This window comes from Patiria miniata, unplaced genomic scaffold (genome assembly GCF_015706575.1).
Source record: "Patiria miniata isolate m_02_andy unplaced genomic scaffold, ASM1570657v1 HiC_scaffold_18, whole genome shotgun sequence".
NCBI classification, from domain to species: domain Eukaryota; kingdom Metazoa; phylum Echinodermata; class Asteroidea; order Valvatida; family Asterinidae; genus Patiria; species Patiria miniata.
In genome coordinates this window covers 15,680,398-15,698,224 of record NW_024037056.1, presented here as the reverse complement: position 1 = coordinate 15,698,224, position 17,827 = coordinate 15,680,398, and the positions used below count along the sequence as shown (strand labels likewise).

The following is a 17,827-nucleotide window of genomic DNA, read 5'->3' as shown; positions in this document are numbered from 1 at the left end:
AGTAATACAATACAATGACACGGATTATATGGTATGGTATTATGAAAGGTGACACCAGCGAAAGAGTGAACAGCTAAATTGTTGGACTAAATGTCCGTAAATTAATGTCACGGTGGAAACTGGAAGAAATTCAATTCAATTGCCATTGAAAAGTACACACTACATGTATATCTCTATTTATGCTAAATAGACGCACTGCATTAATCCAAACGATCGAGAATTGTCCATAACGAACCACGCATTATACAATTAATTTGATCGTAAAATACTACCCTACCAAAAAGCCACGACTGCGATTGTATTACTAAACAGCCTTGCGCGTGCTGTATAAAGAAAATAAATGGTTAAGGCCAAACAAAAAAGTGGTTTCTGGTATGCACGCGCTTCGTCGTAGCCATGCGCGTCGGCAAAATGAAAAAAAAAAATTTCAATGAAAGATGATGTCTCAAAACCGCCAAACTCACTGGTTTGACTGGAATCCTGCAGCCGCACAATTTTAACGTGTTTATAGATTGGGTTATGGTCGAGAATAAGCTTTATGTGGCCTCTCTGGACTCCCATATATATTTGCACTAAGTTTAGTCGGGCACCATTTACAGGCATCAGCCGACATTTGAAGCAAAAAAATCAGGTAAAAAAAAAAAAAAAGCCGCGTCGCCGCACCACTTTTTGGGCAAGTTCCATACCAGAAACCGGAGACTTTTTTTTGGGGGGGGCCTAATGATTACGTTACAGAACTTAAAACTACGACTTGTATATGGCCGATCGGAATTTCGGATAGTGTGACAGTACGCTAGTCTTAAAGTGACTGACCACCGTTGAAAATTTATACAAAAACACCATTTTCTTGAAAATGACTTCACACCAGGTGCCATAATTTTACAGGATGCTTAAGATTGTCATTAACCAACATCCTAGTAAGGTATTTCGTAAAAACTTGGTAGTTTTATTTGTTGAAATTTACAAATGTTGTATATTCCCTTTAAGTACTACTTTGACAGAAGTATTTATTCTCAACATACCATTACCAGCCTTCGATATGCAGGAGGCCATGTAACTGCTTCAATCGGCCCTCCATATCAAACCATTGTATACAATCATTTCAAACGCGTCAAACCGCCAAACTCACTGGTTTGACTGGAATCCTGCAGCCGCACAATTTTAACGTGTTTATAGATTGGGTTATGGTCGAGAATAAGCTTTATGTGGCCTCTCTGGACTCCCATATATATTTGCACTAAGTTTAGTCGGGCACCATTTACAGGCATCAGCCGACATTTGAAGCAAAAAAATCAGGTAAAAAAAAAAAAAAAGCCGCGTCGCCGCACCACTTTTTGGGCAAGTTCCATACCAGAAACCGGAGACTTTTTGGGGGGGGGGGCCTAATGATTACGTTACAGAACTTAAAACTACGACTTGTATATGGCCGATCGGAATTTCGGATAGTGTGACAGTACGCTAGTCTTAAAGTGACTGACCACCGTTGAAAATTTATACAAAAACACCATTTTCTTGAAAATGACTTCACACCAGGTGCCATAATTTTACAGGATGCTTAAGATTGTCATTAACCAACATCCTAGTAAGGTATTTCGTAAAAACTTGGTAGTTTTATTTGTTGAAATTTACAAATGTTGTATATTCCCTTTAAGTACTGCTTTGACAGAACCTTATACTAAATTAGTAAACCCTTCTTGTTTTATGTTATTTGGACAGGCCATGGAGCTTCAAACACGCGAAAACGGCAACATGGAGGCTACGCAGGAAGATAGTCAGGTGCCTTCTCCAATGGAGACTCCGCCCAGAGGTTTGGCAACTCCAGAGGAAGCGGTTGATGCCGACGGTGACCAGCAACCAGCGAAGAGCAGGTTTACATCCCACCAGATAGCCACCATCGCGGGCACCGTTTTGGCCGCGCTTACTAACATGATGGCTTTCTCGGTCATCGCGGTGTTCTACCCTATTGAGGTAAGTTCAACCCACGTAGCCACGGGGAGGGAGAGGCATGGGGGCCCCACAAATTGGCCGTGCCCCCAGGTCCCCCACCAAAATACTGATAATGCCCCTCTTCCTTCCCCAACCAAAAAGGCTTTTTGTAAGTTGTATTTTTTAGTTAGCCAAAGGCTAACTGTTTACAATTTCTTATGTCAATGGATATAGCGAGGCATTATGGGGCCCAACTGGGAAAACTGCAATAGGACGTTTGCGATATGTGCCCCCGTCCCCCAAATAAAAAAATTCTGGCTACGCCACTGAATTCCACTCCTAAACTAGTCCATGTCAATTATTTTGCCTATGAGAAATGTCCTAGGAAAAGCAAGAGCGGATCCAGAACACATAATTTTTTTTTTGGGGGGGGCAAAAAAATGTTGGTCCCCACAAAAAGTCATGGGTCCAAAAAATTACGGCGTGAGGTTAACTCGCAAATGGCCTATTCCTCTATTCTGCTGTTAAAAGCTGCAAGCTTCAATAACACAAATTTGTTAGATACATGTAGTTGATTGAAGGTTGAAATCCACTTTTTAGGGATTCATTATATGGATTTCCTGTCACTTTGCAACAGGCGAAGAAAAGGGGAATGTCTCAGACAGTTATCGGGATGGTGTTCAGCGCATTTGCCTTGTCATACAGCATAGGATCGCCCCTAATAGGCAAAATGGTAAGTCCCTGTTTGGTCTACAAATTCAATAAGACTATCATTATTTAGGGGAACGGAATATCTCGTGCTAATCTACAACATCTTTGAATGAGGAATGTAACAGTGGATTCAATAGACCTAAATTTCTTTTGTTTGTAAACATCGGCGCCATTTTATATAGGCTGTCGCAAGCGCATAAATTGAAGCCGTGGTTGGCAACATATTTTTTCAAAAAAAAAGTCCCCATAACGCCCTCAATACACAGTAAAAAAGAATGTGTAGGAATTGTGTTGAAGCTTTGTTGACAATGTCGTATTTCCAACAATCTAATAATATTTTGGTTTTCTGTAATAACTCTTCTTCATTTTTGCAGTGTTGGACCTTCCATAGTTTTGCATCCCGTGGTTGGCAAAATGTTCAGTTTGCCAACCGAGCGTAGAAAGGTCTATAGGAACAACTTGAAATAAAACCGACCATTTCTTTCACAAAACTCTGTTTTGTACTCTTCACAAGATGGCGCTATTTGGTTGTTAGCGCCCTCTACTGGCTCATTTCCCCCTTTTTGCTAATCCACCGTAATAGTTACTGACTTTAACATTACATGTACATGTATTTGCTTCGTAGATACCAATCGTTGGTGCCCGTTTCGCGTTTCTCGCCGGTTCGTTTATCACGGGAGGATGTAACATTCTGTTCGGGTGAGCATCAATCTCTTCATGTTCTCTCTTCTTTTTCTTTTGCTTCATGGACCGTATTCACGAGGTAGCCATTTTTGTCATGTTCCCTAAGTGTATTTCATAAATTGTTAACTGTTGAATAGGGTGGCGCCAGACTATTTATGTAGCCTTATTTTACTTTAATTTTTTTTAAATCTGGTTAAAAACATTAGGAGATGTTTAATTATAAAGTGTAAATTATTCGTTTAAGCAGACTTCAATTATTAATGTTCCTGCTCTCAATTCTCTGCCCAAGTTCCAAAGATTTTACCTCACTTTCAATTCAATAAGGCCCATTGGGATACAGTTTAACATTTGACAACTGGGGGAGCACTAACCGTTTTCTGTCCTATGCTATAACACAGGTTTATTATCGACATGCCCACAAACGCTACTTTCACTGGGTTCAGTTTCGCCATTCGCATTTTAGAGGGGCTCGGCTCGGCTGCTGTGCTGACGTCATCAGCGGCCATCGTAGCTTCTGTATGCCCTGACGATGTTGGCAAGGCTGTGGTATAAAAAAGTTACTTTCATGGGCAATTATACTACATTTGAGCGAGAGGGCGCTGGAACAAAGCCACACTATTGAAGGTCCCGCGTCCGATTTGACCCGGAATCCGAGTCATATTTTGACCCGATACTTTTCCGGGTAAAAACGACATGTTTTCCGGGTCAAAATGACACTTTTCCGGGTCACAATGACCCGAAAGATGACCACCATACTAATTAAAGGACATAATGCGTGCATTTATTGAGGAATAAATGTGTGCCTGGCCGTTTTAAACACTATGTTTAAGACCAATTCGTTTCTGGATGCTTATTCATACCCGAGCCGAAGGCGAGGGTAATTTTCAGCATCGGTCAAAAATCAAAACCTTTCGGTCCAAAAGTCAAAACAAGTCCAAAATTAAAAATTTTCAACGATTTTGTTCAACAATTTAACTTCATGTTTTTCGGACACCTATCCAACTGTATTATGGTATGTCAAGTCTCGCGAGTCGTAGTACAAAAACCCCTCCTTATACGGAGTTTGGCGAGCAGGTCGCGCGTAGTGCGCGAGTGGCGCAGAACGCAGCTGTGCCAGTATATTGTGCCGTTTAGTACTCACTGGTGGTATTGCGCATGCCTACGTGAGGATTGTGAACGCTGAATCAATAAAACGGTAAAAAGCACCTGATATTTATGAATATTTATGAATGTGTATTGAAATATTCTGTCCTGCAAGGGGCAAACATAAACTTTGATTTCGGCAGAAAAGTGACGACTTTACGATAGGAGTAAATCATTCGCACGCGACCCACGCATGCTTATAGTTGATTATTAAAGCAAAAATCACTGAACGCAAGTTTACACTTCAGAGCACCTGTTTAGCTCCAGGTAAACTTAGCTTTTTCCATTGGTGCCTCCTTCTTAAATCAACAGAGTCTGGTTGAGACGACTAGCGGCTTTTCTTTAGCAATAGGGCCAGCAGTAGGCGGCTTGCTGTATGAGGTAAGTATGGAAAAAATTGCAATCTGAGTTTATGAGTTAACGCTATGAGTGCAGTTGTTTTCTATACAAAAAGAAAATAGTAAAGAGGCAAATACCTACCCCTTTAATTTCCAGTCATTGCAATTGAAAGAAGCTGCATGTTAAAAGAATTGCACATAACAATATATTTGCCTTGTATGACACCAAGAACATTCTTTTCTTCTAATCTAATTTTTAGATTGAAGTAAAGTTGCCAAAGTGCTTGAATTTTTTTATTAAATGTGATATTTTGTAATTGTACCAAGAAAACGATGTCTTCCCAGCGTCTTAACTTGCTCAACATACGGTGAGGGGAATGAGGCGCCCTCAGCTGTTTGCATAAAGAACCAACTAACATCCCCAACAAATAAACACATTTTCATTTGTTTCGTTGATTCCCTTACCAGGCTGCAGGATTTAGAATTCCTTTCTTCGTCCTTGGTGGTATCGTTCTGTCGACCGTTGTCGTCAATTACTTCTTGATGCCTAATCAAGGTTTGAATCTTTAAAACCAATAAAATGTCCATATTAAAAAAAGCTGACAGAGGCCATCTTTCAGGTTTTTGTTTACTCAAGCGTATGGTCCCTGTTTAACAAAAGCACACACCGCAATAGATGGACTGCAACTGACGAAATATAAAAGATGATACGAAATGGGGCCAAACTCGTGGACGAAGATGCAATTCCCGAATCACTATAATTTTTTTACGTAAACTTACCTCAAGTTATCTTGGATTCACGTCTGTTTTTTTTACCGCCCAAATGGGAAGACAGCGCCCTGGCCTCATTAGCTGAAAAAAAATGGCCAATCAATGTCAAGTTGTTGTAAGCATCAGATTCTAACCCCGGACATCAGTGATTAAATAAAAGTACACAAAGCACCAAATTTGTACATGGGGGTACCAGACCAAATTGGGCGCCAGATTCAGATTGTTGTTCCCTGCTGACTCCGTACAATGTTATTTACCATTTCTGATCAGGGAACGAGGCTGAGGAGTCTGGTTCTGTGAGACAAGTGCTAAGCATACCTGCCGTCTGGGTCGCTTTAGCCGCAAACTTCGTTGGTTTTGCAGCCACCGCATCCCTGGAGCCGACTCTTGCAATTTTTCTGGACGAGGTAATGGAAACAAATGACATTTTCGTCAAATAACATCTTTGGAATTAAGATATGCGAGGTCTGTTTAAGTGGCAAAGTTGGAATGGGCGGTTCAGAGTTTTGACGATAAGCCCCGCCCACCTTTGGTGTGTGTACGTGTCTGACCTTGTGACCGAGTTTAACTGCGCTGCTGTGGTCACGTGACCAGAAGTCGTGATCTTATTGGTCAATGCGCACTGTTTGATTAACAGGCAGGAAGGGTCCATCTCAACTCCAAAGTCTCCAGTAAAATACTTTTTGACGATAATTATTCCTATACACATTTTATTTGATTAACACCTTCTTCTTGATAGCTTAATTTTAGTGTGATGGCGATAAGTCTGCTCTTTGTTAGCTTGGGTTTGGGCTACGGCTTATTCTCATTGATCTGGGGTGCCATTGCGGACGCAAAGGTAAGAGCAAACATTAATCGGCAGTGCTTGTGTGTGTTAAGGAGTTACTTTCAATGAGAATGGAAAGACAATGCATCGCTCCGAATTTCACACAAAAATGTTCGAGATTATTTTGTAGCAGGATATAACTTCACAACTGATAATAACAAATTATAAGAAAAAGCTCAACGTTAAAACTTTGACTTTTTGTGTCTATTAATTTGAAAATTTTGATTTCCTCATGTCAGAAATGCACTAGAATACTGATTGTAGTAGGTACATCCGGCAGCGGGGGACTGTTTCTGCTGTTAGGGCTACCGCAGATTTTGCACTTGCCTGTGTAAGTTTACTCTTCAAAAATCGGTCGATGTTAGGAACGCCCCGAAACGCCTCACGCAGCGTTCCGTCCAGAACTGGTGCGTTAAAGCAAATTATGAAAAAAAAAACTTGGTTTGTTCAGGTTGAACCAAGTAAACGTTAGATTCTCTTTAAGAACAAAAAACCGTCAGCCCCAAAACGCGGAAGAGTTCCCAGATCATTGAAGCCAGAACCGGTGCATTAGCAAGTAACGTACCAGTGTTAATACATTTGCGAACGTTCCTGTATAATTAACAGTCGGAACAGCTTGTGATCCTTTAAACGGACTCTCAGCGGAACGTTGCGTTGATTTTCGTTAGTCCAAAAATGGTGAACTACTCGAACTTGCTCACGACTGCAAACTCCACTTAAATGTTTGTAGTATAGTCAACAATAATGCAACAATTCTGGTACATGTACATCACTGTAATAAGGTTCTGGCTGTCCCTTTGATTTGCAAAACGTTTAAACACCTGAAACGTTTATCCTACAGGACTGGGGTACTTCCCGGCGTTACCATACCCATCGCAGCCGCAACGTTTTCCATGTTAGGTACTCCAACGTTTGTAGACATGTTAAGTTCTGCAGAGTAAGTGCAATTACTACACTGTTCGTTTTTAACTCTTATAAACGTTTATACTAACGCATTATTGCAACATTGCTGAAGCACAGAAAACTGCCTCTTCTAAAAAAGAAAAACCACAACCAACAGCGTTTTACTGTCAATGAAACCAAATTGGACTTAGTCAAAGAAATGATGCACTCGTTCAGATTTACGCCAAATTGATATGCATATTTTTTGACATAATTATGGAAAGCCTTTTTTTTGGGTTAACTTTTATGTTTAGTCCATACATGTATAGGCTGCTGTTTTTTTGTTTAAAAAAATACAAGTCAAATAGCTCAGAAAAGCTTGTATGAGGGTACGCATTGTACTTGTTAAAACAGAAGTTTTTAATTGATTGGATTAATACAATCTATAACCTCAATCCTACAGGTGGTATGGCATACCGAGTGGATTAGGATTGACTGCCTTTATATCCGGCCTTTGGAACAGTACGTCCGCACTTGGGTAAGAGAGCCAATAAGCTACCGTTGGTGGCGCTGTTTGCTGAATGCCTGAAAGCGAGGTCCTAGTGCTCTCTTTTTTTTCTGAGGATTTACCAAACAAGGAAAAAAATCGCCAGTGTAAATCAATGGTGAAAGCTTACACAGCCTCGGTTTGGCCGAAAGTTTGAGCCAAAGCCCGCTTGCGCAGTGTGTACTTCCTTTGCAAGTTGGCAATAGCGCCACCTACAGTTCGTGCACTGAATGCATTCTGGTCCTCCTGCTCGTAGTACATGCATAAGTAAAATTAACAAACATGCGGAAAAAGGAAGAGTTGATACGATAGTTTGGTTACATTTTCTTCATTGCCCTTTAATATGTCAATCATCCCACAAATAAAATAATTTCTTTTATACTAAAGATGGTGCATATCTCTCGAGTCACCACCAGAAATGAACTGACACAAATCATTTTGATTTTTCCGATTAGCGGATTGGCCGGCCTGTTGCTAGGGAGCGTCATCACAGAGCATTACGGCTTCGGCTATTCGATTATGACCATCGCTTGTGCCTGTTTCGCTCTTTTGGTCATCACGTGTCTTTTTGGCATCTGGGAGTTTCGATGCGGAAAAGGGTAAGTTGCACATAAACACTGAGAACGTAAAAAGGACACGTTTGTCAATATAAACACAGACTTGAAATCTTTCATACCTTTATCCGCAAGCAAAAAGCCGAATGCATGATGACGGTATATACAATGTAGCGGCTGATAGCGCCCTCATGAGACAAATGGAGAACGAGGTCAGAATGGACCGCCGTGATTGAAAACAACGTATGACTTCCTCAAACAAAGGTCACTGAAGCCGATGAAGTGTGAATTTAGGACTCTTTTATGAAATAAGCTCCGACAGGAGCTTCTACGTTAATAATTGGTGGTCGGGGCGCGGTTAGTCTGATCTGTCTGTCTGTCCCGACAATTGACCAGAAGTATTGTTCCATAATGTACCACCGGCGTCGCATTTTTCGGCGTCGCATTTTTCGGCGTCGCATTTTTAAGCTCTGGCAGGGATCGTTTTCGGATCGGTTTCTTCAGTGCAAGACTTTCCTGCAATCATGCAAGACTAATTCTTGCAACAGCCAGAGCTTGTTGTGCACACGTACACGCGGGGTTTAACCAATGGGTATAAAAGGAAACCGACTTTCATTGGAGTATGATTTTCATATGACACAGCGTTCATTTCCGCACGCGACACTTCAGTTTGACTCGCCCACAATGCTTTGCGTTTCCGGAAGAATATTCATATTTGGCACAGACTTGAGATTTGTCTGCAATGTACACATTTGAGTCACGAGTGTCACTCAATATTTAATATCCACTAAAATAACTCTGGAAAATTGTAAGTTAAAAATCTTTTTACCAAGAGAAATATTCAATCTCGAACACTAAGAAAAAGATAAGTCTGGCTCCTCTTAAAAACTTGTACCTTTTGTATTTACCTTTTAGGAGGCGGGAACCACGCGAGGCTTTTTCTTCGGAGGACAACTCGAATGATCAGGAGATGAGACTACTGCCTTCAAAGTAGATTGACAATTGGTATAACTGTATACTACCATCTTGCTGCAATGTCCAGCGTAACTGGAATGTTTTGTTTTGTTTCTTTTCATTACATACTTTTATGGTCGAGTTTATTTGAGAGCCAATTGAACTTCCAAATATGGTTGTGCCCAAACTTTGGAGACGACATGGATTCAGGAATGATTATAAGCTCGCCTGACAGGGGTAGTAACATCACACGCTTTAATCCCCCGGTCATTAACAACTGTATTATTTAAATAACTAGCGGGGTGGAGTCAAACACACTGTACTAATGTTTACTTTGACGTCAATTTGCATGTTGACCCCAAGTGGGCGTGGTAAAAAAAATATGATAAAATAAATAAGGTAAAATGTTATCCACGGGATAAAAAATAAAAATAAATTGTAAAAATTGAAAATAATAATTTTAAGCTGTGGTTGGCAACAGAGGTTGCTAAAATTGTATAGTAACATCCTCATTATGTAAGAAAGGGGCATTTTGATCAAGTCTTTGAAGGCATTTGTTGGTTATTTTGTATTTTCAAACATCCAATGTTTGGAAACATTATAAGAACCATTTTTGCAGCGTCGACCTTCCAAAGTGTGCCAGACCATGGTTGGTATAAAACAGTGCCAACCACAGGTTGTGGCACAGAAAGTGCTACAACTTTAAAGGCTGAAGTTTCTAAATCTATAGGCTGAACTTTATTAACATTTAAAGACTGGAGCTCGAACTGTAAATTGAATGGAAGTGCGATTTGAACCTGCGACGTTTAGATGTCCATACCAGTGCTCCACCGACTGACTATCGTGTCAGAAACCTGATAGCTCATTGGTAGAGCACCATTACGGCGGTGTAGAGGTAGCAGGTTCAAGTCCCGACCCAGTCAATGCCTTTGTTAAACCTCATAGACTTTGAGAAATTTCACTGCTCTGTTTCTGGAAGAAGATTAATACCCGGCTCGTCCTCAAGACAGGTCCCTTTTGTGCTGCAAACGAGGAGAAACAATTGCATCAAAAGTGTTTTCAAAAATGTGTAAATAAGACAAAAAGTAACAACCTTCACTAGTAACCTGTCGAACTGTCCAGCGTAGAACATTGTTAATTTGCTTAGAATGAGTTTTCAAAAATGTGTAAATAAGACAACAAGTAACAACCTACACTATAACCTGTCGAACTATCCAGTGTAGAACACTGTTAATTTGCTTAGAATGAGTTTTCAAAAATGTGTAAATAAGACAAAAGTAACAACCTACACTAGTAACCTGAACTGTTCAAAGTAGAACATTGCTAATTTGCTTAGAATGAGATGGAAACAGTAATAAATGCTTATGTTCAGTTTAAAAAAGTGTATCTTCTGCTATAAAGGGTACATGTAGGTTTATATCACTCCTGTACAGTCTGTCTAGTTTAAAACCAAAAGAAATAGTTTTGTGAGTGTGGTGCCTTATGAGGGGCGGGGCAAGGATTGCTTCTTGGTGGGATGTCAACTAAAAGATTGATACCTACTTTAAGAAGTTGTAGAGATAGTTTCTGCTGCAATTTGACCAGCCCAGCTCGGCTTCGTTGTCCTGCATGTAAGGACACATTAAGAAACCTGACTCTGGACAAGAGTTGCCATGGTGACCGTCGTGATGCATGCCCAAACTGACAACAGAAAACAAATATCACAACCTTTATAAACTTTTTATCTGTATATCTCTGAAAGAAAATACATGTTAAGAGTTTCTGAGAGTGATGAATGCGCATGTACTGCGGTCAAAGAATTGTCACGTGCACGCAATGTGCCACGTGCACGCAATAATCCAATCGGATTCTAACAGATTATTGCATATGCATACACTGAGATCTAAATAATGCATTACGATCGCCCAATGGTCCAATCACGATCGCAGAAAATCTTGGGCAAATTTGCTAAGTCTGACGCTGTCATACAAGCCGCGTAGTTGTTGATATGGCAGTGTCCGTCGGTGGCCAGACCTACCTGTGTCCTATCTCATGAGCGGTAGAGTAAATGGCGTCCTGTTCTAGAAACTCGACCAATGAGCACTGCTTCTTGCGTTGACAGGCGCCACCTGTCAGTGAAATTCCTTTAGTCCCGTCGCCATGGCTACCATGAATGTTAAATCTAAAGACGGGAGCAAAATATGTTCGTCCATTTAGTAACTGGCAGATATGTGTATTAAAGCTGCGAGTCTTTTCAAGGTACAAAGGAACATATTTTCATTGACCTGTTAATTTCAAATGACACTGATTCCTTTTTGTTTTCACTCCTGAATTTCCCACACTTATTTGATCAATGTACTTTTAATGTTTAGCTGCGGGATAGCTGCTCAACACATCATTATTGTCTCTCCGTTAGTTAGTTAGTAGGTTAGTTAGTTAGTTAGTTAGTTAGTTAGTAACAAACGTTCACATTGTCTATTGCTCCTACAAGTATATTTAGACCGATTTCAACCAAACTTTGTCAAAAGTATCAGTAGCCCAGCCCCAACATGTCACATGACCAAACTGGGGTCAAAGGTCATCATAGGGTCATTGGGGTCATAACCTTATTTTTTTTTTACTGGAAACACTACTCCTTCCAGAAATTACATGGCACAATCACGTGACTCATGCATGGACACGAACTCGTTGGCCCGCAGCTTCCGAGATTTTTCCCATCGAGCTCGTTTTCTGTTAAACACTCCAAAATTGACTTAAAATATCTTTCTGTTTCCCGGTTTACTTTAATTACCAGTAGGCCTAGAATATTATTATCGTTTTTCAAAAAAAAATAAATATCAGCAGAACTCTATACCCGGTCAGCAGAGTTGCGATGTCGTGGTGGCGTGGGTTCGCCTCCGAAATCGGGTTGCTCCTGTTCTGCCATTTGCAGAAATGGAACAGCGTCCAGTACGCATTTTCGGCCGTTACTAGATCACCCTGTGTGGTCGCCATCGGAAACAACAAATTCATGAGTTCTATTAGTGAGGTTGCCATCGAAACAACTAATTCTTGAATTCCATAACTTTTGGGGGTGCTGTGGGCCAATGGTTACGGTGTTCGACTCGTGTGCCGTGGTGCGTGGGCTCGAACCCTGGCAGGGAATATAGTGCTTGTGTTCTTGGGCAAGATACTCTACTACGATTGCCTCTCTCCACACAGGAGTATATAAATGGGTACCTGTGAAGGTATAGAGACCAAATTGCACTTATCTCGAGCTGCTCCAGAAAAAAATTGTCTCATTCCTGATGAACAGGGATTAGCGCTTTATACACCACATTACTAATAGTACATTATTATTATACTATTATTATTATACGACGAAATGGTGCCTTATAGGGAGACACGTTATCGTAATTCTTTCGAAGATAGGGAGACATCGGATATTAAGGAGACATTTTAATGCCTCCCTAAATATCACAGTCCCCTCTAGAGGCAAAATGTTATTGTCAAAACGGGTTATATTTGTTGCTCGTGGTCTAATTAGTAAACGTACCGAAACTCGTGGAAAATGGATAATGGAATATTGGATTAGGGCACATTAAAGTTTGAAAAATTTTGTGCACAAGTCTGTGGGAATGTCTAAAAAAAGGATTATTATTATTAATATAAAGGCATATTGGGTTAGTGCACATTTAAGTTTGAAAAATGTTGTGCACAAGTCTATGGGAATGTCTCCCAAATGTATTGTTATTATTATTATTTTATTGGGCAAAGGTGCGACTATATTACAAAAGTCTACGTCACAATTGTGTCATTAAGTCCAACGGTTACCAATAGGAGCACCTCTGTCAATTGAATATATACAATAAATAGGTGGCAAGTTTGTTATGTCTCCCTACGGGAATGTTGTGGTAGACTTTGTTTCAAAGATGTCTAATTCGTCGGATGATTTGGAATCGTATAAGGGAATTAAAGAACAAACAATAACGATTCACACAGTGTTGTTTGTGTAGACCCTCATGTCAACAACGACAAGTTTCAGCTTGTCTCCAATAAGACTTGGTAAAGCCAGGACGTGGGACACCTGTGTGAAAAAAAAATCACGACAAAATAGAATAACAAAAAATATCAGGCAAAGCAACACTGTTTTCAACAACAGTATATGGGTAAATATGCATGGGTGTATACCTATGTTCCCCAATACCTATGTTCCCCGGCCAACCCTAACCCTAACCCTAAGGATTTTAGGGAGACCCCGGTGATTATTAGGGCCTTCCCACGTTAATAAGACTGACCATAATGATACCTATATCCGTAAATAAGGAAATTTAAAGATATTTTAAAGGGTAGCCTGGCTCAGTTACTCTGATCAATACTCTTAATTTATCCACACTCGCTCAAAATTCCATCTTTAAAAAAAAAGAGCATTGCCTATACGTACCGCGTTCATCAGGGCCAAAATGTTGGTGGCCGTGTTGGCACCTCGTATGTCGTAGAGGGCGCTGTCACCCACCACCATCGTCTCGATGTACCTGTCGGATGGTCCTTCAGCTGGATGTACGTGTACCGGATAATCTGCATTATAAGAATTTGTAAAATTAGTTTTAGTTTAAATAAATGAAGAGTATACCTCTTAAATACCACACTATGCACGCTAAGATACTGACTTGAAAACGAACTACACTTAGTCACATAAAAACCTTTTTGGCAACTATTTTGACTGACCCATTTCATCATCATCGATGACGTCACACGACCCAATCAAGTCCTCTTGCTTGCTGCCCTTGTACATGATGTGGGGCGCCCCCACTATGTCATTTGCGGGGCTCAGCTCAACTGCATCTTGCTCGTCCAGAGGTTCGATGTAGAACGTTTCGGAGCCTCTCCGAATAAAAGCAAACTAAGGAGAAAAGGTGTAACATATAAAACCAGAATTTAGTTGGAAGTCGCCAGAGGGGCATTTTATTTAAATTAAGGTTGAATGTGAGTCACGGTGATCTATCAAACTAAATGATCAATCTGAAAACGAATCCTAAAAAAAATATGTCCCTGCAGATGACAAACTGTGTATACTATGCAGTCTCTAACCATTGGCGTCGCGAGGGGGGGGGGGGGGCACTTGCCCCCCCCTGGAAAAGCCAAAAAAAGGGGGGGGGAAGGAAGAAAAGAGGCGCGAAGACAAAGTGGTGTCAATTTAATGAGTTGGGGGGGGGGGCAAAATGTCCCTGCCCCCCTCTAAAACTGATAAATCGAGAATGTGTTGAGAAATACAAGCATTTTTGGGTAAAAAATTGTTTTGCCCCCCTCTAGAAAAAAATCCTGGCGACGTCCATGTCTCTAACCAGTGGTTCTCAGTCCTTACGCGACAAATTGATGACAATTTCACAGACAATGGCAGCTCTCAATGACACTGACAATTATACTCAATTCATACAATATCACTCACTGGATGGATGTCAATGTGAACATTGGAAAAAATATTGTGTACAAAGTCTATGGAGAGTAATTCCTAATAAAATTGGAAATGTTTCTTAATCCCAAATTCATGTTTTATCATCATTTTTTTGCAATAAATGACGTTCTTTGAGATGGTATTTGAAGATAAAAGTGGCGTCAGGTTGCAACATTTTTTCCAAAATGTCCTCCCATATAATGGGAACCGGGTCTTAAACTACACTATTACCACATTTTCAACAACAACAGTGGCCGTAAGTTTCAATGCAACGACAATCTTCCTACCATGAACTTCCTCATTTTTTTCATCATGTATCATCTCAATAAAGGTAAGTCATTGAAAGAAATGTTGAAAAGACATGCATCTGGGACTGAGAAACGTTTCCAATTTTGTTAGGAAATACAAAATTTTCTTGACTCTCCATAGGCTTTGTACACCGAACCGCTGAAGGGGATTGGATACTACATTCTTTCCCTTTTATGTCCCAAATCTCAAAGCAACACCGACAACGAACAGGACACCAATATAACACTGAACAGAACAGGGACTTACGATGCCACTGCAAGCACTAATCGTCACCACTGACTCCCCGTCTCCTACCAGAGTTCCCCGGTAGTAACAGTCGGAGCGGACTGCTTCACGACCCGTCAGTGAATCGCTCCCAGCCCCGTCATATACCACCTCCAAACCGTCAGCTATGAAGGAGGAATCCTGGTGAACCTGCTCACGAGAAAACATTACATTTCTTTCAATTATTCCTCAGTTTCGAGTGGAAAGTTCACAGCAACTTTATAGGCATAAGCACCAACTTCTCCGTGAAAATTTAAAACATGGCAGACAACTCCCTGGTGTGCAGTCATTCGGGTGATGTTGGCTCACGCGTACCAGCGAGGCACGTGTAGTCTGGTTCCCATTTCCCCTTCATTCAATGTCTGCAGTAAAGAGGGACGGGGAGCCATCCTTATTTACTTTGATCTCATTGGTCAACTAAACCTCACCTTTCCCGCTTTAAGTTGCTTCCCAAATACATGTATTTTGCGTGAATTTGCGAAGACCTCGGACAAAATTATAGGTCCTCCAAAATTACTCTCCCAAAACCGATTCGTTTGCTTCGACAAATATCTTTCTGCTAGGATGACAAAAATCTGTATTTTTTTTTACCGCGTTCCCTTTGCAATCAATACTAAAGACCTTGTTCTTTTCAAAGACAAAACATGTCATGTTTTTTAAATTAACATTTTTGAACCTTTACCGTCATGTGAAAGTTTTCTCCGAAGGCCGAGACTTCGATGGTCATTTTCCCGACAGCAATCGCGTCTGTTGTAGCGGCCATAGCTTCATAGTTGTCGGTTGCAACCACGGGGTAAACTAACATAAATTCCGGAGCTGATGACGAGGAAAAAAACGACAGCCAATATAATTTCAAACTTTGATTTTAAGGAAAAGATTAATGGTATCACTAAGATAGATTAACCAAAATAAAATTGTGCAAACTAATAAAAAAATAATTAGGCTTATGACTGAAAAACATTTCCAACTGTTCTCGCCCCTTATTTCTTTGCAATTGATTTTTAACCTTATTATTTATTTCCCCATCCCTTCCCTTTAGTAAGGTGATAAAAGGATGAAGTTTGGCACTCAGTCAGAGTATGTCACGAGAAAGATATTTGGCTTTAGGGCCATCACAGATTTGGCCTTTGAAAAAAATATAGGTAGAATATAATAACAAACAATGGCAGCCATTTTGAAAATTTGGAAAAGTGCTTGTTATTCTACCTACATTTTTTTCAAATCTGCGATGGCCCTATGTCTTTCTCATGACATACTCTGACTGTGCCAAATTCCATGCATCAAATGAACAGTACCCCCAAATATTTCCCCCATCTGCCCCACTACGCAGATCTTTACCCACTGCCATGCCGCACCCCATTGATCCATCCCCAGTTTAATCCCTCTTTTGTGTGTCTGCTTCCACCCTTGCACGCTTGTTCGTCCCCTACATGTTTGTTTCTTGTGTAGCACTGCGTTTGCCTCTGAAGAAGTTCTTGTTATAAGACTGAAACGCCAGACCAGCTATTTTTTTAAAGCAGTTTGCAGCAGTTTGATTCATTTTCGTGTTATTTACTGGATGAAATTGTTAGAATATTAAAATTTTTAATGCACATGTGAGGAGTATAAAGTCTTTTTTTCAAAGAATATTTCAATGTTTAACATAATGTATAAACAGTCCTTTTAAAATGATTTCTGTCATATTGAAAATTGTAAACAATCGCAAATCAGTCTTTGGACTGCGAGAATGGTATGAACAATAAAAACCTTCAATTCAGTTTGCATGCAGGAGATGTATATTATCTAGTGGTGTATCATTTGCCCTTCATCGACGTATTTTATAAACAATTTACAAATAAACGTATGTTTAAGAGTTTGTGCAAAAAGAAATCGCAAGTCTCACCCGAGTGAGCTTTTGTATATACCTCTTAGCCCCCCCCCCCTTGCTGGCTACGCCTATTTATCATGGTATGGAATATTTCAAAACTATTGTATTCACTAACTCTATGTAGCGCGATTTATATATCTTATACAATTATATTATACACCGCTTACACTGAACAAATATATACACGAAGGCTTCTGCCCGTACCTTTTAAAGAAAAAATCCCACACATATTGCTTGATGAAAATCTATAAATTTGAGCATGTCTACATACCTTTTTCTGGTGATTCGACGCCAAAATACCGGACAAGTTGTTTTGAGCTCATCTGTGTGGCTTTCACCATCACAACGATTGCCAAACAAACGAAAAGTTTGAGATATTTCATAGTTTTGGTGAGGAATATTACTATGGACCTACTATTGTATACCTAAATTCGAGTTTTGTACATCATTCTGTACTCACTGCTTCAGTTGCTAGCTATGAAGGTCGCGTGAATGTTTTCAATACACCATAAATTTAAGTGACTAATGGGATTTTTAATTGATATGAAGATGCGGGTTTATTTTGTCGTTGACGGGAAGTACTTGGGCCAAGCTTTATATTTGCACTTATGACGTTGAGTGAATTGCAAAGCGGGCAT

The 17,827-nt window shown here is 40.2% G+C and overlaps 2 protein-coding genes and 1 long non-coding RNA gene across 3 annotated transcripts; 2 read left to right on the top strand and 1 right to left on the bottom strand.

The window, feature by feature from the left end:
• The first annotated feature begins 3,260 nt into the window (after positions 1-3,260).
• On the top strand, positions 3,261-4,846 carry LOC119724857. Its single transcript, XR_005270680.1, has 3 exons — positions 3,261-3,336; positions 3,720-3,867; positions 4,777-4,846. It is a non-coding gene; the product is annotated as an uncharacterized LOC119724857 (long non-coding RNA).
• A 499-nt stretch (positions 4,847-5,345) lies between these two features.
• LOC119725180 lies at positions 5,346-8,022 on the top strand. Its single transcript, XM_038196540.1, has 6 exons — positions 5,346-5,358; positions 5,844-5,980; positions 6,313-6,411; positions 6,639-6,730; positions 7,241-7,336; positions 7,745-8,022. Exons 1-6 carry the CDS (start codon positions 5,346-5,348, stop codon positions 7,821-7,823), a joined length of 516 nt encoding a protein of 171 aa, XP_038052468.1. The 3' UTR covers positions 7,824-8,022.
• A 1,092-nt stretch (positions 8,023-9,114) lies between these two features.
• On the bottom strand, positions 9,115-17,637 carry LOC119724856 (A disintegrin and metalloproteinase with thrombospondin motifs 6-like). Its single transcript, XM_038196132.1, has 10 exons — positions 17,461-17,637; positions 16,005-16,138; positions 15,305-15,472; positions 14,023-14,197; positions 13,739-13,872; positions 13,295-13,381; positions 12,170-12,294; positions 11,354-11,497; positions 10,879-11,016; positions 9,115-10,358 (listed from the first exon to the last, which is right to left on the bottom strand). The coding sequence occupies exons 1-10, from the start codon at positions 17,570-17,572 to the stop codon at positions 10,295-10,297; spliced, it is 1,281 nt and encodes a 426-aa protein (XP_038052060.1). The 5' UTR covers positions 17,573-17,637; the 3' UTR covers positions 9,115-10,294.
• Positions 17,638-17,827: the final 190 nt, after the last annotated feature.

What these genes read in the sequence shown, in the direction of transcription:
- LOC119724856 (XM_038196132.1), bottom strand. Translation starts at nt 17,572, where the DNA reads ATGAAATATCTCAAACTTTTCGTTTGTTTGGCAATCGTTGTGATGGTG. An exon ending in GGGTCTACACAAACAACACT is followed by an intron (nt 12,295 to 13,294) that starts GTGTGAATCGTT and finishes GCGACCACACAG; the next exon opens with GGTGATCTAGTAACGGCCGA. An exon ending in TATCTCTACAACTTCTTAAA is followed by an intron (nt 10,359 to 10,878) that starts GTAGGTATCAAT and finishes CCTCGTTTGCAG; the next exon opens with CACAAAAGGGACCTGTCTTG.
- LOC119725180 (XM_038196540.1), top strand. An exon ending in TTGCAATTTTTCTGGACGAG is followed by an intron (nt 5,981 to 6,312) that starts GTAATGGAAACA and finishes TCTTCTTGATAG; the next exon opens with CTTAATTTTAGTGTGATGGC. An exon ending in GTGCCATTGCGGACGCAAAG is followed by an intron (nt 6,412 to 6,638) that starts GTAAGAGCAAAC and finishes TCCTCATGTCAG; the next exon opens with AAATGCACTAGAATACTGAT.